This window comes from Gracilinanus agilis, chromosome 2 (genome assembly GCF_016433145.1).
Source record: "Gracilinanus agilis isolate LMUSP501 chromosome 2, AgileGrace, whole genome shotgun sequence".
Lineage (NCBI taxonomy): Eukaryota > Metazoa > Chordata > Mammalia > Didelphimorphia > Didelphidae > Gracilinanus > Gracilinanus agilis.
This window is the reverse complement of record NC_058131.1, coordinates 480,526,333-480,548,450: the sequence shown is the minus strand read 5'-3', so window position 1 is coordinate 480,548,450 and position 22,118 is coordinate 480,526,333. Positions and strand designations below refer to the sequence as shown.

General features: G+C 43.0%; 1 protein-coding gene across 1 annotated transcript in view; it reads left to right on the top strand.

Annotated features, from left to right (window-relative positions):
- Nucleotides 1-19,186, top strand: part of LTBP2 (latent transforming growth factor beta binding protein 2) — a 198,074-nt gene extending 178,888 nt beyond the window's left edge. The window contains exons 19-35 of the mRNA XM_044662078.1: nt 1,831-1,950; nt 4,574-4,696; nt 5,803-5,928; nt 6,205-6,327; nt 7,261-7,383; nt 7,953-8,075; nt 9,669-9,800; nt 9,954-10,079; nt 11,040-11,183; nt 11,564-11,755; nt 11,912-11,995; nt 12,691-12,819; nt 13,631-13,768; nt 13,853-14,017; nt 14,589-14,870; nt 18,177-18,326; nt 18,908-19,186. Of these exons, the coding sequence (XP_044518013.1) occupies nt 1,831-1,950; nt 4,574-4,696; nt 5,803-5,928; nt 6,205-6,327; nt 7,261-7,383; nt 7,953-8,075; nt 9,669-9,800; nt 9,954-10,079; nt 11,040-11,183; nt 11,564-11,755; nt 11,912-11,995; nt 12,691-12,819; nt 13,631-13,768; nt 13,853-14,017; nt 14,589-14,870; nt 18,177-18,326; nt 18,908-19,053 (2,426 nt within the window). The 3' untranslated portion in view covers nt 19,054-19,186. The remainder of the gene's footprint in view (nt 1-1,830; nt 1,951-4,573; nt 4,697-5,802; nt 5,929-6,204; nt 6,328-7,260; nt 7,384-7,952; nt 8,076-9,668; nt 9,801-9,953; nt 10,080-11,039; nt 11,184-11,563; nt 11,756-11,911; nt 11,996-12,690; nt 12,820-13,630; nt 13,769-13,852; nt 14,018-14,588; nt 14,871-18,176; nt 18,327-18,907) is intronic.
- The last annotated feature ends 2,932 nt before the right edge of the window (nt 19,187-22,118 follow it).

The following is a 22,118-nucleotide window of genomic DNA, read 5'->3' as shown; positions in this document are numbered from 1 at the left end:
CCCTATAAATAAGTGATAAATCATGTGTTTTTCTTCTGTGTTTCTACTCCCACAATTCTGTCTCTCAATGTGGATAGCATCCTTTTTCATAAGTCCTTCCGGATTGTCCTGGATCATTGCATTGCTACTAATAACAAAGTTGATTACATTTGATCATTCCACAATGTTTCACTTTCTGTATATAATGTTCTCCTGGTTCTGCTCATTTCACTCTGCATCAGTTCATGTAGGTCTTTCCAGTTAATATAGAAATCAAGCAGTTCATCACACAATAGTATTCCATCACCATCATATACCACAATTTGTTGAGCCCTTCCCTAATTGAGGAACAATCTCTCATTTTCCAATTTTTTGCCACCACAAAGTGTGGCTATGAATATTTTTGTACAACCTTTTTTATTATGTCTTTGGGGTATAAAACTAATAGTGGTATTACTGGATTAAAGGACATGCATTCTTTTAAAGCCCTTTGGGCATATCAATTCCAGTTTTTAAAATGCCTTTATAGTAGAAAACTCTGTCCATAATCTTTCCTCAAATGTTATTTCAAGCTGCGTGTCTACTCAAGGTAGATGGCATTCCTTCCTATGGGCAATGTAGTATCACCACTTTATATTTGAAAAAATGGCCCTGGAATTAAAGATGTCCCTATAATATTAGCCAATAAAAGTTGCATAAATGTGTTTAAAATGAAAAAAGTGCCTCTTCTTCTCTCCCAGCAGTATTTGTGGGACCTCTTACTTCATTCTTTGGTGTTGCTCAGAGCCTTCCCAAGCTACCTATCCTGACCTACCTAGATTCATGGTTACTTTATTACCATCCCAACAACCAAAATTTCAGCAAATTGAAGTAAACCTATTGCCATACCGAGCAGATATTTGTCAACTTCCATCCTGCCAGCCTTCTAGCAGGGTTGACTATTGTTCTTGTCAAACTTTTCTGGCCCATTCAAAGTATTAGATACTTCTGGAAGCATTTTAAAATTGACCTGGGACAGACTTGCATGGTTGGATGTGATGGGCCAAGCAGTCCTGGATAAATGTCTTAGATCAGTGATTCCCAAAGTGGGTGCTCCTGCCCCCTGGTGGGTGCTACAGCAATCTAGGATAGCAGTGATGGCCACCCTTTTTTTGTATTACATTCTATTCTGAGTTCAATAAATAGTTTCATAATTTCCAGGGGGCACTAAGTAATATTTTTTTTCTGGAAAGGGGGTGGTAGGCCAAAAAAGTTTGGGAACCACTGCCTTAGATGAACATTCTGGGCTTGAAGTGAGAACCAAGTTATTCAGTCAACATGCATTTTGTTATTATTATTCAGTCATTTTAGTCTTTGTGACTCCATTTGGGGTTTTCTTGACAAAGAAATTGGACTGTTTGGCATTTCCTTCTTCAGTTCGTTTTGCAGATGAGGAAACTGAGGCAAACAGGATTAAGTGACTTACCTGAGGTTACATAACTAGTAAGTGTCTAAAGCTGGATTTGAACTCAGTTCTTCCTGACTTCAGGCCTGGCACTCTATCCAAATGCCCAACAAATATTTATCAAAGTGTAAAGAAGGCAATATTATGGTACATATCTCAAGAAACTGATGTTTTAATGGGGAAGACAACATATAAATGACTCGATATACATAGAATACTGATATAGAGTAGATGGAAGATCTCATCAATTCATACTAGCTTCCAATGGCTCTTTCTGACTGAGCCCTCCATCCCTAAGCCAGGGATGTGGGGATGTTGGATAGATGATCACTGTTTTAGGCTATACATGTCCCTGGGACTTTGGCTTTCACTGTTTTCCCAACCCAGCCCCTATTTTTATTTCATAGATATTGATGAATGCCGTCATCCCAGCACCTGTCCTGAAGGGAGCTGCATAAATACTCCTGGCTCCTACTCGTGTCTGGCTTGCGCAGAAGGCTATAGAAGCCAGAGCGGACGATGTGTTGGTAAGAAACTTCTTGCTAGTTGTGAAATTCTTTAACTTCTGGGGACTTCTTGGTTAACCAGGCAAGGTAAAGGAAAAGAGAAATACATGGAAGGAGGATTTGAAGCAGATATAGGCTTTAAATATATAGAATGAGGGACAGCTAGGTAGCACAATGGTCTGGAGTCAGAAGGACCTGGGTTCAACTGAATCTGTCCTCAGACACTGCCTAGCTCTGTGACCTTGGGCAAGTCACTTAACCCCAATTGTCTAGCCTTTGCCACTCTGCTGTCTTAGAAATGATACTAAGACAGAAGGTAAGGGGTTAAATAAATAAATAAATAAATACAAAGAATGAAGGTCCAGAGAGAGGCAAATATTTCCCCAACCTCCATCCATATCAGTCACCCAAAAAAATGCCTCAAGGCACATAGCACACAGTACTTGGCTTTGCCATCTTCTGATGCTGTTTAGCCTGGTGGGAGACATGAATCCTGATTCTGGGTTTAGACAAGGAAGGATCAGGAAATTAGTGTGCCTTAGACCCACAGAAGAGTGTGCCTAAGCATCCAATCTGGCATCGTTCCCTCATTCTTCATTTCAGCACCATAGCTAGGACAGCTCCAGCCTATCTCCTTACTTCCCCCTCCCCCTCATGACCTGGATGACTTAGCCCCATTCATTCATTCACTGGAAATAAGGCAGAGAGGGCTATAATGGTTGCTATAAAAAGGTCATTATAGATGACAAGTTCTTATAGGATTAGTCATTTTGGTATAAATCCTGTCAATGGTGGTAGTCCCCCTAGGGATAGTAAAGTTAATGGAATAATAATTGTTATGGGGTGGATTTATTTCACATGTTTGCAAGGAAGTTTACTTTGGTTATTGATAAATAATTGTGTTAAAAATATGGTAAGTCAGGGGCAGCTGGGTAGCTCAGTGGATTGAGAGTCAGGCCTAGAGATGGGAGGTCTTAGGTTCAAATCCAGCCTCAGACACTTCCCAGCTGTGTGACCCTGGGCAAGTCACTTGACCCCCATTGCCCACCCTTACCATTCTTCCACCTATGAAACAATACACAGAAGTTAAGGGTTTAAAAAATATTTTTAAATATGGTAAGTGTAGCAGTGAAATAAATTACTAAGTTAAGTAAGGTTAATGTAGGATGGATTAAAATAATAACAGCTGTTCAACCTATCTGGGCAATTGATGAATAGGCTAAGCTTTTTCATAGATGCATTTGATTAAGGCCTCCTCATCCACCTAGGATAGTTAATAGGGATATAAGTACATATATTTAATGGTGGAGAGATTTGATATAGAATTGAGATTGGGGCAATTTTTTGTCAGGTAAGCATTATTATGCCTGATAGGAGTGGGATACCTTGAGTAACTTCTGGGACTCAAAAATGAAAAGAGCAAGTCCTAATTTTATAGCTAGGGCTAATATTATTAGGAGTGATACTCATTGGTTAGAAATTTGGAACAGGGTTCATTGGTTGTTTATTGAGGCGTTGTAGATAGTAGAAAATATAATAATTATTGATGATGAACCTGTAACTTAGGTTAAGAAATACTTGATTGCTGATTCTGTGGTACATGTATGGTGTGGATAGATTATTATTGAAATGATTGATAAAATATTGATTTCTAGACCCATTCAGGTAGTTAATCAGTGGTTACTAATTAGTGTAATTGATGTTCCTATAAATAGGCTAAGTGAGATAATTATTCATAAGTATAGGGACATTAGTATGGGAGGGATGTAAACCAACATTTTCGAGGTATAGGCCCAATAGCTTATTTATTACAAGTGGGTTTGAAGTGAACATAAAAGAAGTGAAGTGAACATAAAAGAAGCTATGATGTCAGTAGAAGAGTAGGGCATGGAAATCTATAAGGGAATTCAACTTCTCTGGGAACCTAGATTCTCTGGAAATTAGCACTTGGACATTCCAGTTGAAGCATGAAGAATTTTATGCCCTTAATGACTTTATATTTAACTTCTTTGTGTGTGTGTGTGTGTGTGTGTGTGTGTGTGTGTGTGTGTGTGTGTGTATGGATTTTTTATACATCCTTTTTGGCTCCCTCATATAAGGTAAGCTACTTACAAGTAGGGGTCGTTCTATCTAGTATATGCCTTGGCTTTTTCTTTAAATTCTTTTACCTTCTTTCTTAGAATCAATACTAAGTATTGGTTGTAGGGCAGAAGTATAGTAAGACCTAGGAAATGTAGACAATTGGGGTTAAGTGACTTGGCCAGGGTTATACAACTATTGGTGTTTTGGGTTTTTTTTGTTGCTGTTGTTGTTCATTCATTTTTCAGTTGTATCCAACTCTTTGCAACCCATTTAGGGTTTTCTTGGCAGAAATACTGGAGTGGTTTGCCGTTTCCTTCTCCAGCTCATTTTACAGATGAGGAAATTGAGGCAAATAGCTAGTAAGAGTCTGAAACTGGATTTGAACTCATGGAGATAAGTCTTCCTGACTCTTGTACTGGCACACCACTGCACCACCTAGCATATAGTAGATAATTAATAAATACTTGTTGATTGATTTATTGAGAAGCTCTAATTTGACCAGTTGGGACTCCATGGAGTGAAGGAAGTCCACATTCCCCTAAATTCTGACTCTTTTTCCCAGATAAGGATGAGTGCTTGACCCCAGGGATCTGTTTGTATGGAAGGTGCATCAATCTGGAAGGCTCCTTCAGATGCTCCTGTGAATTGGGCTACCAAGCCACAGAGGATGGGAAAGGATGTAAAGGTATGGCACTGCTAACTACTGTACTTTCTTCTTCCCAGGAGATAGTACCCGGTAAGAGAAGGAAGTGCAGTCTAGGACCTTTCCTTTGGAAAAGGAAGAATAGTTCTGAGCACCTCCTTCTGGGCATAGATTCTCCACTCTACTCACAGTGCTATAAATAGGCCTTAATCCACACCTTCCACCATTCCCAAACCTTTACATATTTCCCTTACTAAATCTCTAATATGAGGCCTAGTAGCAGAAATTCATCATATCTTCTTGTCCATCCCCACTCTCACCCCAGACTGCCTCTTTCTTTATTTGCCCTTAAAAAAGCTCTCTGTTGAGGGATTCAGTGACCTGGATGAGTGAATCACCCAGGACTTGTGCCCCATTGGTCTCTGCCTCAATACTGAGGGCTCATTTTCTTACTAATATTCTACAAGTGGGTACCAAGTATCTAAGGATGACCCAATTATGTGAAAGTTATTTCCTGAGCAAGGATGGGGAAATATCATAACATATTGTAACTGGAAACCTTCAAGAGGCCAGGTCACCTATCTTTCTATCCAAAATCAAGACTACATATAGGTCACCTTGAACAAATGAAGTCTTTCTTGGAAATCCTGTGGAAAGGTTGGAGTCAGAGAAGGCCAAAAGTGGTTATTAATGGCCATCCCTAGAAAAACATAGGAGGTTCAACCAGATGCAATGGGAAGGAGGGGACAGTAGACATCTGAAAGTTACCTGAATCTTGGGATCTTTGAGACAGAAACAGAACTGTCACTGGGAGAGAGATGCTGAGGCCAACAGGGAAGGGAGGAGCCTGAGAAGATTCAGAAAAGGGTGGATGAAAAGATGGATGAAAGGAAAGGAGAGGAAAGAAGAAAAGGGAAGGCAAGGCAAAGAAAGGCAAGGGAGGGGGAGGAAAGGGTTAGGGGAGGGGAGGGAAGGGGAGGAGAAGAGAGGAGGAGGCACTTGAGACTCCCTTATTGGGGAAATTAATCTTGGATTTGGTTGCACAAAATTTCCTGGATTCACATATTGCCCATTTCTGAAGGGCCTGCAGTGAGTCCTCTACTGTCTCTTCATCTAGCTGAATGGGTCGCTCTATCTATCTATCATAGATATAGATGAATGTACCTCTCCTGGTGTCTGCCTCTCTGGAATTTGCTCTAACACCATTGGCTCCTTCTCTTGTAAGGCCTGTGACAAGGGATACCAGCCAGATGCCCTTGGGCATTCGTGTGAAGGTAAAAACTGACTATTTCCTTCTAAAATCTTTTATCCTCACTAGGATTGAACTGAACTATCCCAGCCAAAATGACTATACCAGTTCCAGAGGGCCTACAATTTGATAGGGAAGGGCCAAATTTAGTGTTACTCATGAATGGGAATGAGGAGCTTTGTTTTCCATGATCCAGAAGGCTGTAAAGAGAGGGTAGTTGAGAATACCCCTCCCCACTCTCCTCTTGGAGTATGCTGAAGATTTATTAGCTCAAAACAGCCTTTCTTTGTGGCGCCTGCAGATGTGAATGAGTGTGAAGACCACCAGGCCAACTGCCTAGGAGGAGAATGTAGAAACACCAATGGTTCTTACCAGTGCCATTGTCCACTGGGCTTCCAGCTAATCAATGGTACCATGTGTGATGGTAAGTCCCCACTTGTCTTCTTTTTTGTGATTTTGATTCTACTGCCTCTGTCCCCAAACCCATTACTAACTTTCCTGCTTGAAGAAGAAGAATATATATTGTTTGCTTCAATACCTTCTCCATACTAGGTCTACAACAGGGCCCTTTTGTGAAGGTATAGACAAGTAGTTTACCAAAATTGTGGATGACACAAAGCTGGGAGGGATAGCTGATTTATTGGATAAGAAAGTTTGGATCCAAAAAGACCTTGACAGGTTAGATCAAGAACCAAATTAAACTTAATAAGGATAAATATCATATCCTATATTTGAGCTCATAAAATCCCCTGCTCACATACATGTTGGGAAGGCATAGCTAGGCAACAATTTTCATGAACAATGCTTAGGGGTTTTGGTGGACTAAATATGAAAGTGAATCAATAGTATAAAGTGGTAGCACTTCCCTCCACCCAAAAAAGGCCCTGCCTGACCATTCAATGACTGATTTTACCTCCATCCTTCACCCTTGGGCCAAACCCAGGCCCTTGAGCTCAGAGACTATTATTTTTATTTGTGTATCCCTAGCACCTAACACAGAACTATGTGCCCTTGCCCATAATAGACACAATAAATATTTGTCAAGTGGGAAAGGATGTTGTTGCTGTTGAGTAATGTCTGAGCCCATTTGGGGTTTTCTTGGCAAACATAGTGGAGTAGTTTGCCATTTCCTTATCTAGCCCATTTTACAAATGAGGAAACTGAGACAGGCAGGGTTAAGTGACTTTCCAGGAAAGCATGTGCAATAATGTAATTTACTCCCTCTGAAACCATTAAAGGGAATGAACTTTGAGGACTAAGACCCCTATAGGCAGCAAACAAAAGAGACCCATTGGAGTCTACCCCTCTGGCTGTGTAAGGCTTAGGGAACCTGCCTTTCCCCGATCTTCCCCTACAGATCTAGATGAATGTGCTGGAGAAGAATGTGCACCCCATGGCGAGTGTCTCAATACCCACGGGTCCTTCTTCTGTCTCTGTGCCCCTGGCTTCTTTAGTGAATCTGAGGGCACCAGTTGCCAGGGTAAGTGAATGTGAGGACAGAAGATCAGCCTTCAATAAAGATTATGGCCCTGTTTGAGGGTATAACCAGTTTTAGATGCCAGGAATTGGTTATCCATTACCATAGGGGAATGGATTACAAGGACCATAATAGGAGTCAGGTACAAAGAAGCTCAGAAGTCCCTTATCAGGCCTCAGGGGAGATGGGTTCTCTGCCCTCAAGGAAAATCCATTCCAAATCACAAAAAAAATTCTAGCTTCTTTGCCTTTATCTACTGCATTGCACACCCAGCTACTAGCTACTATCATCTTCTTCTACATATGCTTCTGGTTTGTCTAAGCCTTTCCTGTTTGGAGAGTTTCAGCTGTAGGCTTTTCTGTCCGTCCATCCATCCATCCATCCATCCATCCATCCATCCATCCATCCATCCATCCTTCCCCCTGGCCTCACCACCTTTACCCTTACCATCCCTTGTCTACTGCATTGGTTACCCCAATCCCCAGAAGGAAGTTCCTTGGGAGAAAGCGACTGAAAAGAGACTCCACCTTGGACAGTGATACAAGAGGATGTACTTTGGCTTTCTCCTTTAGATGTGGACGAGTGTGCAGACACAGACAGGTGCCTGGGAGGACAATGTCTCAACACAGAGGGCTCCTTTCTCTGTGTGTGTGAGAGTGGATTCCGGCCTTCTCCAGAGAATGGGGAGTGTGTGGGTAAGGACTGGTCTGGCCAAGAACACAATGGGCTTGTGCCTCAGTTCAGGACAGAGAAGATTTGAGAGGCAGTATGATAGAATGGAAAGAGTCCTGGTCCTGGACTCAAGATATTGGAGTTTAAATCCTAGCTATGATACTGGTTATCTGTGTGTTCATAACCTTCCTGAGTCTCAGTTTTTTCTTCTGTAAAATGGGGAAAATACTGGCACCCCCTGTTACTGGCTTGTTATGAAGAAAGTCCTATCTAAATATGAGTTATTATTCTATCCCTATCTGTCCATCCTTAGCTCCTACTTCATTCTGATGGATATCCTAACCTTAAAAGGGCAGGGACTTTCTGGCAGATTTCTAGCAATGGGTGGTCACTGGTGATCATACTAGGGCATTGGGTAGCATGGGTAATAGAAGTAGTCTCAATTAAACAGAAAAGACTTATTGAACATGGACTGTATACATAAAACTGAACTAGGGACTATGAGAGAATACAAGAAAAGTGAAAATTTCCTCTCCTCAAGGAGTTTATAATCTAATGATAGCTTTCTTTTAAGAACTTCTAAGTGTAGAAGGTCCTGGGTTCAAACAGATTTCAACAAATTTCAACAAGTTCAAACCAATCTGTTCTCAGACACTTCCTAGCTGTATGACCTGGGAAAATGACTTAATTTCCATTGCCTAGCCCTTACTGCTCTTCTGCTTATACAGAATTGATTCTAAGATGGAAGGTAAGAGTTAAAAAAGAAAAAGGGAAACTCTAAGTTCTTTTACACATTTATCTTCCTTTTTTTTCTCTCTCTCTTCCTTTCTACCTTCCTTCCTTTTTCTTTCTTTCTCTCTGTCTCTCCTTCCTTTCTCTCTTTCTTCTTTCCTTCTCTTCCTTTTCTTTCTTTCTTCCTTTCTTTCTTTCTTCCTTTTCTTTCTTTCTTTCTTTCTTTCTTTCTTTCTTTCTTTCTTTCTTTCTTTCTTTCTTTCTTTCTTTCTTTCTTTCTTTCTTTCTTTCTTTCTTTCTTTCTTTCTTTCTTTCTCTTTCTCTCTCTCTTCCCTTCCTTACCTTCAGTCTTAGAATCAAAGCTTAGAATCAAAGTATTGGTTCCAAGGCGGAAGAGTGGTAAGGGTTAGACAATGAGGGTTAAGTGACTTGTCCATGGTCACCCAGCTAAGAAGCATCTGAGACCAAATTTGAATCCAAGACCTCCCATCTCTAGGCCTGGCTCTCAATCCACTGAGCTACCTAGCTGCCCTCCACATTTTATCTTTATGTGAGCTTATGGAAGTCCTAGGACTGAGGAAGTTGCTCTACAATAAGTAGAAGGAGTGGCTAATATGACCATATGATCAGAACAGACTTGAGGCTCAAATATGGCCTCAGATGCTCCCTAGCTGTGTGAACCTGGGCAAGTCACATAATTCCATTTGCCAATCCCTTGCCCTTCTATCCTAGAGTTGTCACTAGGAAAGAAAGTAAAAGTTAAAAACAAAGGAACAGACAAGGATTGCTAAACAATTAAATAAAGAAATGATCTTGAGGTCCTTGGGCCAAACTACTAAGCTGGGTCTGACTCCTATGACTATTCTTCCTTTGGCTGATGACAGATGTGGATGAGTGTAAGGACTTTGGGGACACAGTATGTGGAACCTGGAGATGTGAAAACAGTCCTGGATCCTACCGCTGCATCCTGGGCTGTCAGCCTGGCTTCCACATGACTCCCACTGGAGACTGCATTGGTAAGTTGAGGCAGGAGTCACTGCTGTGGGAAAGTTCAACACACATAGGCAAGGAGCCAGGACTGTTACAAGGTCTTGAGGTTCAGGTTTAGGCATGGAGGAGAAAGAAACATGGAGGAAAAAAGGTCTATCTCCCTCTCTTCCATCTCTCAGACATAGATGAGTGTGCCAATGAGACCTTGTGTGGGAACCATGGCTTCTGTGATAACACCGATGGCTCCTTCCGCTGCCTGTGTGACCGTGGCTACGAAGTTTCTCCCTCAGGCTGGGACTGTGTTGGTGAGAATCCTAAGGACCATCCTTGGAGGAATCAGACCCTTTTCTCCCTTCCCCTCCTTTCTGTAGGTCTTCCTGCCTGGAAACTCCTGTGGCCTTCTAAATCACTCAGATGATGACTAAGTCTCAAGGAAGAACAGGCACTGAGTTACCTAACTCCTTTGAGTTTAGTATTGTGGAGGCCTCAGAAGGCCCATTCTCCTGCTCTCAGGAGATGATAGTATGGTTGATTACGCAAGTCAGCAACAAACAAGGAAAGAAAGAAACCTCAGCATATAAGAAAGAATGTATGATTTAATGGAAATGACTCTGGAATTGGGAATCAGGTGACTTGGGTTCAAATGCCAGCTCTTTCACCAACTGAATTTGAGCTGATCACTTGGCCGATTTGGGCCCCAGTTTCCTTCTATCACTAACATTCTGTGATTGTACATACTAAATTGTGTGGGAACTGGAGGAGTTAATCAGCAAGGCCTGATGTTGTCTCAGAGGCCTTCCTGGAGGAAGATGAGGTTTTAGCCAGGGCTGGCTCTTTTCTTTTGCCCAGGAGTCTCAAAGGAGTAGGGGCAGGGCAGGATCTACCATGTAATGGCAATTTGCTTTAAAGACAATACCCAGAGCCCCAGAGGAAGGAGATCAAACCTCCTTTCTTTCTTCCCTTCTCCTTCCTGACTCCCTTCTGTCTACAATCTTGAACATATATATATTCCCACCTCCCTCCATACTCCATCCCTACTTATCCGTGCTCCCATTTCCCTATCACTTCCCCCCAGCCCATCTTGATTGCTTGCTCATCCTAGGGATTAAAACTTTGGAGAAGATGAGTCAATGGGGGTGCAAGATTAGCTGTGAGCAGAAGCCAATACCAGGGCAGCAGAGGGGCTAGAAGGGATCAGGCGATAATCTCCTGCAGAAACTGCCCCTTTCCTTCCTTCTGTCATCAAATGTCCTTGTCCTTTACAGATGTGAATGAGTGTGAGCTGATGATGGCAGTGTGTGGGGCAGCACTCTGTGAGAATGTGGAAGGCTCCTTCTTGTGTCTCTGTGCCAATGACCATGAGGAATACGATGCACAAGATGGCCATTGCCGCCCACGGGCAGTAGGAGGTAAGGGGTTTGCCCTGTGTGGGACATGGGGCAGAAGAGTAGTATTTGGGTATAAGGAGAACCAGGGTCAAGGTGAGAGTCAGAAGCTGGAGGGAGGAGGCTAATTAATGGCAAGAAATACATCAAGGGGGAAAAACATAGTTTTAGCATCATCTCTGGAGTTCAGGCAGATGCTCACCTAGCTTAAGGGTGTTCTGCTCCAGTTCAGGAGATAGCTGGAAGACCCATTATTTTTGAACTATAGTTTGCTTCAGGGAAAACTTGTAGGAAGATGAAAAATTAAATTAGATCCCACAGGCCTGCCCTAGATGCAGTGTGATCCCTCTGATTGAATCTGGGACTGGAATAGACAGAATCAGACTGATTTCCATCAAATGCAGGCCAAGAGAATATCGAGGGGCCAACTGGGGAACACTTCCCTGGGCCAGAGCGCAAGCTATGTTACTCAGGACCTAGCAACCAGCCACCTTGCACCACCATCGTGGGCCGGAACACCACACGGGAAGAGTGTTGCTGTACCCAGGGAGCCAGCTGGGGAGACAGCTGTGACCCCTGTCCTTTCCCTGGCACAGGTAAGGGGGATCCCAGCATGGGACCATGGGGCTCAGGGAAAGCCTGTGAATTTGCTGGGGGATGAAACAACATGAGCAGGAAGAAAGAAAGGGAGGTAGGGGGAAGGCTTTCACTTCAACTGAACTCTGCTTTCTCTCTTTACTATTCCTCTCCAGTGGAATTCAGTGAGATCTGCCCCAGTGGGAAAGGATACATCCCTGTGGAAGGCACCTGGATGTTTGGACAAACTACATACACCGGTAAGATCTTTCCCCAGGACTTTTCTCCTCTACTAAATCCTTGCCCATTCCTGCCTCTTGGGCAGGTGGGAAGATCCTCAAAGGATTTTTTTTCTCCTGAGATATCAACCAGCGATTTTACCATTCAGTAAATAATAGTCAATAAATTGTGCCAGGCACTGTACCAAATGCTGGGGGGTACAAATACAAATCAAAACAGACAGTTCCTTTCCTCAAGGAGCTTACAATCTAAGGAGGAAGACAACACACAAAAGGAAGCTGGAAATTGAGAGGTGAAGATGGGAGAGAACATACTTCCAGCTTGGGGATATGTTGACTTTTTTCCACTCCCTGCAGGACTTTAGCTAAAGACATTTTCAGCTGAATGTCCCCAAGGAAATCTAGAAGCCCCCAAACCAATCCCTCTCCCAATTGAACTACAGATTTCTTTTGTTGCTACCTCCAGCCTCCAGGCCCTACAAGCTACTAGTTTCCTTCTTCCCTGTGTCTGTTCGCTGTCTGCCATTCTCAGAAGCTATGACTCTCTCCCACTTGTAGCCACAAATGAACACTGGGGAAGAGGAAGGATGAAAAGAGAGCTATCCTGCCTGTCTCATCCCACATCCAACCTCCAGATTGTAGGGGATGAGTCCCATCATTCTGGGACTTCAGTAAGAGGGGCTCTGTCCCTGATGGCAGATTCTATCCCCATTCAGATGCAGATGAATGTATGATGTTCGGGTCAGAGCTCTGTCACAATGGCCAGTGTCTCAACACAGTGCCCGGATATATCTGCCTTTGCAACCCTGGCTATCGCTATGATGCTTCCCATATGGAGTGTGAAGGTAAGATCTCTCCTCTTCCCAGAGCTTGTTAGACCCTCCATGACCCACAATTAATAGATCACCATTTCTCTTGCCCTGAATTGTCAAAAAAAAAAAGTCTGTCCTCCCCTAGGGAAAATGATATCTTCTCAGGGAAAGGAGCTTCCCTACCTGAGGAAAAACCCTGCTGGATTAATGGCTAGTACTCCTGGGATGAGGGGACTAGTAGGGCTTTCTTGTCTCAGGAGCTGTATTGCTCCTGAGACTCTACTTTCTGAATACAAATGGCAGATTTAGCCAGGTGCAGGAATCCTCCTAGAAGGGATCTCCAGGGAAGTAGCCTCAAAAGTAACTAGATGGAACAGTGGATAGAGTACTGGGCTTGAATGAAGAAGACTTGAACTCAATCCTGCCTTAAATAAGTACTAGCTAAGTGACTCTTGGCAAGTCACTCAACCTTTGTCCACCTCAGTTTCCTCATTTGTCAATGGGTTTAATCACCTATGTCCCAGGGTTTTCTGAAGATCAAATAACATATATAAATTGTTTTGTGCACTACAAAGTTATAAGTAAATGCTCACTATCATCATCATCATCTTCTCATTATTGTTATCATCATCATCATCATCGTGGCTTCAAGAGGAAAGAGCCATGAAGCCATAGCCTTTAGCTGGAATGTGAAGGATGAAGAAACTGGAACATCTTTGTTATTGAGTTACATGAGCTCTCCTATCTATACCTGCAGTCAGTTCAGAGACCTTCCTGGCCCTTGCTTGGTTCCCCCTTATCCACCCCTGCTCCTGCCACCCAGCCTCTTCTGACTTTCCCACAGATCATGATGAATGCCAGGACACAGCCTGTGAGAATGGAGAATGTGTGAACACAGATGGCTCTTTCCATTGCTTCTGCAGCCCCCCACTGGTCCTGGACCCCAGCCAGAGGCACTGTGTGAACAGCACGGGGAGCATGGGTAAGAGCTGGGCAGCACATGCACCATGCGGGTGGAGGGAATAGGACAGCAGGGCCCACTTGATCTCTTTCTGTCCTTTGGCAGACCTCCCAGACCATGACATCCACACGGACGTCTGCTGGAAAAAAGTCACCAATTATGTATGTAGCCAGCCCTTTCGAGGTCGCCGTACCACCTACACTGAGTGTTGCTGCCAGGATGGCGAGGCCTGGAGCCAGCAGTGTGCCCTGTGCCCCCCCAGGAATTCTGGTAAGAGTAGCAGCAGCATCTGGAATGGATTAGAGGAAAAGGGAAGGCTGGGTTGGACATCCAAAGACGGGCCAGGGACAACAGAATATAGAGATTCCCAAGGATTTCCTATTAGCTGGAGAGGGAGTAGAACAAGGTGAGAATCTGGGAAGGGGAACAGAAGTCAGAGAGCAATTGCTGAGCTGTGCTTCTTCTTCTTCTTTTTTAAATGCTTACAATCAGTATGGTGTATTGGTTCTAAGGCAGAAGAGCAGTAAGAATTAGGCATCTGGGGTTAAGTGACTTGCCCAGGGTCAGAGACCGAGGAAGTATCTGAGGTCAAATTTGAACCCAGGACCTCCCATCTCCAGCTGTCCCTGATGCATGTGTCTTAATGAAAATGTAGGGGAGGAGGAATCCCTGCTAGCAGTCCTCTGAAGAGTACCCCCTCCCCGGGGAGTTTAAATCACATTAATATGCCCTCTGTACACCAGAGGAACAGAGACTGGACTGAGGGTCAAGGAGGCATTAGCTGCTCTGTATTTGTACTCATCTTTTTTCTGTACTCATCATTTTCTCTTCTCCCTGACAGAAGTTTTTGCTCAGCTGTGCAACGTGGCCAGGATAGAAGCTGAGCGGGAAGCTGGCCTCCACCCCCGGCCAGGCTATGAGTATGGCCCCGGACCTGATGATCTGCACTATGGCCTCTATGGTCCTGATGGTGCCCCTTTTTATAACTACCTGACTCCTGAGGAGGGCGCTTCTGAACCCCCATTCCTGAATACTGCCAGCCACCCAGTGGCCAATCTTCCTGCCCTGGAACCACCCCTACAGCCTTCAGAAGTCCAACCCCACTTTGTGGGTAACCAGCCAGGTGTGTGCTTCCTACCTGCAGCAATGGTAGATGGGATCAAGTCCTTGTTGGCATTTCTCTTTAGACCCAACTCTCTAGTTCTTCTTCCCAAAGTTAAAAAAGGAAAGCTTGGCCTCGCCCTAGAGAGTCATAGAAATCAAAGGCTTGACAGCTGGAAAGGATCTTAGTGCCATTTAGCATCTCTAAGCCTCAGTTTTCTCATCTGTAAAATGAGACAGTAAGGAATAGAACATGGGTTCCAAATCCAGTGCTCATCCCATGACCCTACGCTCCTCTCATGAAGAAGCTTATTTAAGGGATTTGTTGTCCAGTCATGTAGTTATGTCCAATTCTTTGTGACTCGGTAGATCATAGCACACCAGACCCTTCTGTCCTCCACTATCTCCCAAAAATCTTTTGCTGTCCACAAGGATTTCTTAGCCAAGATAACTGGAGTGGTTTGCCATTTCTTTCTCCAGTGGATCACCTTCTGTCTGAACTCTCCACTATGACCTGTCTGTCTTGGGTAATCTTGCACAGAAAAGTTCAGAATTTCATTGAGCTATACGAGTCCCTCTGTCACAACAAAGCAGTGAACTGGGAGGAGAATTGAAGGGTAGCAACCTCCAGGTTTTAATCATCAAACATTTAATGAGCAATAATGTTAGGCTAACTAGGGGTAGACACTCAAGCACCTATAATATGTAGATTCAACACAGACACAGAACATGGTCCCTCATCTCGACCAGCTTACATGTAGGACTGTCTATGTGTGTATGCGTACCATCCTGGGGTCCATTTTTCTCACCCATCCCAAAGACTGAAGAATGAATAATTCATTCAAGAATTATGTATTAATCACCTACTGTGTGCAAGCACTGTGCTAGGCTGGGGGGGGGGGGATTACAATTCAGTTGGAAAATGGAATTCAATTATAAATCAAATATACCCTGGTGGTGTTAACAATGGGGGAAAGGGGAGAGAAACACTACATGTAGCATCCTCCATATATCTTCCAGATATGTAAAAGTATCCAAAAAAAGATACTAACTATAAATGAAAAATACAATGTGGTCAGAGAAGTAGAAAAAAGTAACATAGAGTTGGAGGAAGAAAATGACATTCTAGTTGGTCCTTGAAGGATGGGGAGGATTTCAAAAGGTGACTATGGTAGGGATAGGAAATTCCCACAAAAGGAATACTGGGAACCAAGGTATAGAGGTAGGAAAGCAAAGCATGTATACAAGGGACCATGTTTGTTGTTGAGTCACTTTTTCCAGTTGTGTCTGATTCTTCATGACTCCATTTGGGTTGTCTTGGCAAAGATAATGGAGTGGTTTGACATTTCCTTCTCCAAATGAGGAAACTGAGGCACATGGGGTTAAGTGACTTGCCCTGGGTCATATAGCTAATAAGTACCTGAGGCCAGATTTGAACCCACACAGATGAGTCTTCCTGAATTTACAGACCACATGTTCTATCCACTGCTACATCTAACTACCTAGATCAGATCTTCCAGTAGTGTTAAGGACTGATTGATGGGCAGAGCAACTATAGATATGAAGATACTACCGGTATGACTATGGGAAAGTCCCTTCACTTCTTTCATCATTGAAATGATGGAGTCTAAAGAGCAGCTTTTGAAGTCATCTGAAGTGGATAGAGTACCAGGCCTGGAGATGCAAGGTCTTGGGTTCAAATCTGGCCTCAGACACTTCCTAGCTGTGTGACCCTGGGCAAGTCACTTAATTCTTTTTTTTTTAATTTTAATTTAATTTAATTGGGGGGGGTTATTTAATTAATTAATTTTGAATGTTTTTCCATAGTTAAAAGATTCATGCTCTTTCCCTCTCCTCCCCCCTCTCATAGCCAATGCACAATTCCACTGGGTTTTAGATGTGTCATTGATCAAGACCTATTTCCATATTATTGATATTTGCACTAGGATGATTGTTTAGAGTCTACATCCCCAATCATTAGTAAAAATTCTAAGACAGAAAGTATGGGTTCAAAAGAAAAAAGAAATGGAGTTTGCCTGGATGGTCTTTAAAGTTACTTTCGGCTCTAAATCGATGATCCCAGGAAGGAGGCTGTGACAGTTGTCCAGGAAGGTAGGTGAAGGGTTGGAATAAAATGGTGGCACTGAGAAGAGAAAAAGATAATTGAATATAAAAAAAATAATTGAAAGGACAATGGATTTGGAGTCAGAAGACTGGGTTTGAATTCTGGATCTGGTAGTACCTGCTACAATGTTTACTCTAGTGCTTCCTAACCTCAGCTAAGTCCCACACTCACAAGATCTTTTTCCTTATCTCTAAAATGAGGTCATTAGACTAAATAATTTTTAGGGTCTCTTCCAGCTCTAAACTCTAGGTTCCATTGAACAAAACAACACCAAAGTTTTCAGAATAGATGACTGGGTATCAGTCATCAACTACCACTAATACATAGATTGAATTCACTTCTGTGCAGATGACTTCAAAAGCATCCTCTCTGGGTGGACCCAGCTCTCCTGGGCTCCAATCACACATTTCAAGGTGCTTCTACAAGGGTGTCCCAGTGGCACCTCCAAAGTCAGACCTTTTCATCTTTCTCCTAAAATCTCCTAAAATCCTTATGACTCACTTCCCTGTTCTGTTGGTGTCAGTTTTAATAGGGCAAAGGGGTATCAAGAGAGCAACTCCTTTGCCCCCCCTTAATACTGCCACAAAGGATATATATGTACATATACTATATAAATGTGTGTGTGTGTGTGTGTGTGTGTGTAAAGACATCACACATTTATTTTATTTTATTTTGCACTGAATGTGATGACTTTATTGATGGTACACAAGATAGGATCCTATGTTCCTCTTGCCCACTACAGGGGTGCTTTGGGGCAGGAATGTCAGCAGGGCATGGGATCCCCAGCATAGGGACATAAGCACACATATTTTAAAGAGAATCAAAATACATTTTCACTTGACATTTTTTAGGAAAATTTCATGACACCCTTGAAGACCACTATTAAAGAGTATCCTGAAATACTGTAAAAAAGACAAGAAATTAAGAATTCTTTCTAAATTAATTTACTTATTCAGTGCCATACCAAAAAAAAAAACCCTAGAATATCAAGAGAACTAATGGAAGAAAGGGCTGAACCAATATAATAAAAATCACAATTCTTTCTCAATTTACTCATTCAGTACCATACCAATCAAACTACCCAACAATTCTTTCACAGAGCTAGGAAAAAAAATTCATCTGTAAGAACAAAAGACCTAGAATATTAAGGGAACTAATGGAAGAAAGTTAGATTATGTGTCCTTCCATCCTCTGAATTCCCAGGAAACTATGATAGCTTTGAAGGTCTTGGAGCAGAGGAGTGTGGCATCCTCAATGGCTGTGAGAATGGCCGCTGTGTCCGAGTAGATGAGGGTTATACCTGTGATTGCTTTGAAGGCTTCCAGCTGAATGCAGCCCAGATGGCCTGTGTGGGTAAGTTGAGAATGGAATGCAGGGCTGGGGAGTAGAATTCCAAGGAGAGAGGTACTGTGCCATGCAGTGTATTGACAAGACTAGGAACCTAGTACCAGGCTAGGGTCTCGTTGCAGTTATTCAAGACAACCTGGAACCTGCTCCTGTTCCTTGGTAAGTCTACCTAGAAGTAGCCAACTCTTAAGTGTCTAGGGAGGTCTTTTCTGTGGGGATTCTGAGAATAGATCTGAAAAAGATTTCTATACCTGCTACCTTGGAGGCTGGTACAGGATTGTTGCCTTTTACTATTTTTTTAACTTTCTTTAATTATACAAAAAAAGAATTTTTGACAACTGTTTTCTGACATTTTGTGATTCAGATTCTCTCCTTCCCTCTACCTCTCCGCCTCTCCAAGGCAGGAAATAGTCTGATATAGGTTATAGCAGTGCTTTCGTGCAATATATACTGCCTCCTACTCTCAAGAAAGTGTTTGTTCCCCTTATTTAAAGGAGAAAGGCTAGAGTTTGTTCACAAAGGTCACTGAATCAGTCAAGGGAAGCTTTTCCCACTTCTAACTTCCTGCCTCATCCACTTTCTTATAGATATAAATGAATGTGAAGACATGCATGGGCTCACCCCTCTCTGTGCACACGGTCACTGCAAGAACACTGAGGGCTCCTACCACTGCCAATGCCCTCTGGGTTTTGTGGCCATGGAAGGTCCCCCCCGCTGTATCCCCAAGGAGTAGCGAAGAGAAGCACTGGCAGCCACCTGGAAATGGCCCGCAGCCACCTGCAAGGGCCCTGCAAAGTCTATCCCAACAAGGAAGATACAATGATGGCAGCAGGAAGGGGGCTGGAGGTTCTGCCTCCAACAAGCCTATTCATCTCCCAACATCTATCACGGCTAAGGTCCCTAGAGGGCCTGCTTCAGTCATGAATTTCCAGCTTGGCTCAAATACCACCAAATGCTTTGATGCTTCAGCCACTGGTCATGGGGCCCATTTCATTGCCTTTTCTGGCTTTGCCCTGTGATACTTGCTGAGGGAAGAGGCTGTTCTCTTCTCTCCAAACTGTGCATATCTGCAGGGTCCTTTAGCCTCACACTATAGGCATCCCATTCCAGCTATGACTCTATGTGCAAACAAACCCACAGCTGGGAAAGGGCAATAGCTGCCTAACCCTTTGGCTGGTCCTTCAGAGCCCATCGTGCTGGACGGGGATTAGAGTCTTGCTGGTGACTCCAAAGCCCCTCTTCTGAGGACTTCTGTCTCTACTAGGCTGGGCTGGGCCCTTCTTTTGATGTATCTCCATTCTATAGCCAGTTCTGTAACCCCAGGTGGGCAACAGATCCCCTCACCACAAAGAAACAAGAATGGTGCTGGCCTTCTTGGGCACAGGAGATGCAAGAGAAGGGAAGCAAAGACAGATTCAAAAAGGAAATGGTTGAGAGAAAAAAGGCGATGGGGGAGGGGAAAAGAGAAGGAGAATGGAGAGGCAAAGGAGAAAGAAAGAGCCAGAATTTTACATAAATCTAAAGGAAGTATTTTAGTGGCTTCAGCTTGCATCTCCCAGCAGGTCATAGCCCTGTGTGCACCAGTAGCAGGGCTGTTGCAAGATGCCCTCATCTCCAACAGACCTTAGTAAAATACACGTAGCTTGTTATAGGAACCAAACCTCTCTTGTGCTCTCCTTTTTTGAAAACCAGTTTGATGTGTTAAAAATAAAAAAGGTCTATTTTCTGGCCTGTGGATTACAAAGTATGTGTTGCATGTTTCTTTTAACTTCTACTCAATTCACTTTCAACTGAATTCAAAGAGGAACCAGGTACCTACCTAAGGGCAAGACTCTGTGTTTGGGGCTGGAAAGAATCCAAAGCTAACTAGCTGAGCAAAGTGGAGCAGGGTTGATGGAAGCGGGGTTAATGACAGCACATGATGTGTTTGGAAAACCCCCTACAGTCAAGCTTTCCTAGAATGCAGTGTGCAGAAAGGGAAATTGTGTGATCTCAGATTAAATTTTCAATCTCTGCTCTGAAATCCCCTTGGAAAGGAAAAATGCATTTTGTGACCTTAACCACTATTTTTTTGTTTTTTGTTTTAACATCTAAATAAAAGGCCTGCTTTAATTTTGTCCAGCAATAGTTAGAAAAGACCATATCGTATATAGATTGATAGAAAACCATCAAGAATCCATATATAGGTTGTCTACACCAAAAGCCTTGCTTGTGCATGTCCTGTGACCACTGCAAGTAGTGGCAAGAGAAGGGGATATAGTAGCTTCCATAAAAGGCCAAATCTTTATAGAAATGGCATCAGAGAGTCAGGTTCCCAACAGGTCTTGCATCTTGTTGCCTAATCTATTAATAGTTTGAATCTCCACTTCTATGACTAGGTTTCTATTTCTATGTTGCATTTATGGACTGAGAAGAAATAATAGCACTAAGAGCTGGGTTCCCAACAGGCCCTGTATCTTGTTGCCTAATCTATCAGTGGTTTGAATCTCTATTTCTGTAACTGGGTTTCTGCTTCTATATTAGAGTTTTGGACTCAGAAGAAATAATAGCACAAGAGCAGCTCAGTAGATAGAAAACCAGATCTGGTGTGGGAAGGACTTGGATTCAAATCTGCCCTCAAACACTTCCTAGCTGTGTAACCTTGGGCAAGTCATTTAATTCCGATTGCTTAGCCCTTTGTCCTTCTGTCTTAGAGTTGTTACAAAGACCAAAAGGGTTTAAAAAAAAAATTAGCATCAACTCAACATGATCTTTTCATTTATGCTCATTTGGACCATAATTCAAATTGTCTTCTCCAAGAGAGAATAGTATGTCCTAAGTCCCTGTTCTTGCCCAAATTCCCAAAATATATACATCTCTACTACTTACTCCCTCCTCTTCACCCCAAAGGATCCAACATAGGCCAAGCTACTAACTTAAGAGATCTGATTTCCAGTCCTGGTCCTGTTACTTAATACTTATGTGACTTTGAGCATAACCTAACTGAACCTTAATTCCCCAAACCTGTGATCACTAAGGTCTTTTGTAGTTGTAAATCCTACCATGGAGAATGAATGTTGTCATTATGGGCATAAAGAATTTGTAAGGTTTAATTTTTTTTTTTTTAGTGGGCTTTGGATAGCTGCTTTCTCCAAGGCAAAATTCAATTTATCTTAAGAATAAAGAAGTGGGTAGAGCTCACAGATGGGGCAGAAAAATGTCTTCTGATAGGCCGAGAGGTAAGACCTGTGACTGGAATCCTAGCCTATAAGGGAATTTTTCAGACAGCCATAGAGGAGGACAATTTGGTGGGAGATAGAAGGGCAGAGGGGGAAGGAAGGAAGGAAGAAAAGGAACATGCTTTTATTAAGCACCTAGTATGTACCAAGCACTGTGTTAAGTATTTTATAGGTATCTCTTTGAATCCACGGACAATAACCCCGGGAGTTAATTGCTCTTATTATCCCTATTTGACAGTTGAGGAAACTGAAACAGGCAGGTGAAGTGACTTACCCAAAAATGCATAGCTAGGACGAATCTGAGGCTGGATCAGGTCTATACCCTGTGACCTAGATGCCTTTAGGGAGAGCAAAGGAACTTTAAAGCTGGAAAAGAAAAGGAGTGCTGGGGTAGAAGCTGTGGTAATTGGGATTGTGGCAACTGGCCAAGGCAAAGCAAGACCTATATGATAAACCTAGAGTCAGCCAAGTGGCACAGAAGACAGAGAGCTAGACCTGGAATCAGGAAAACCTCAGTTCCAAATGACCTCAGGCGCTTCTTAGCTGTGTGACCCTGCAAGTCAACTAGCCTCTATTTGTC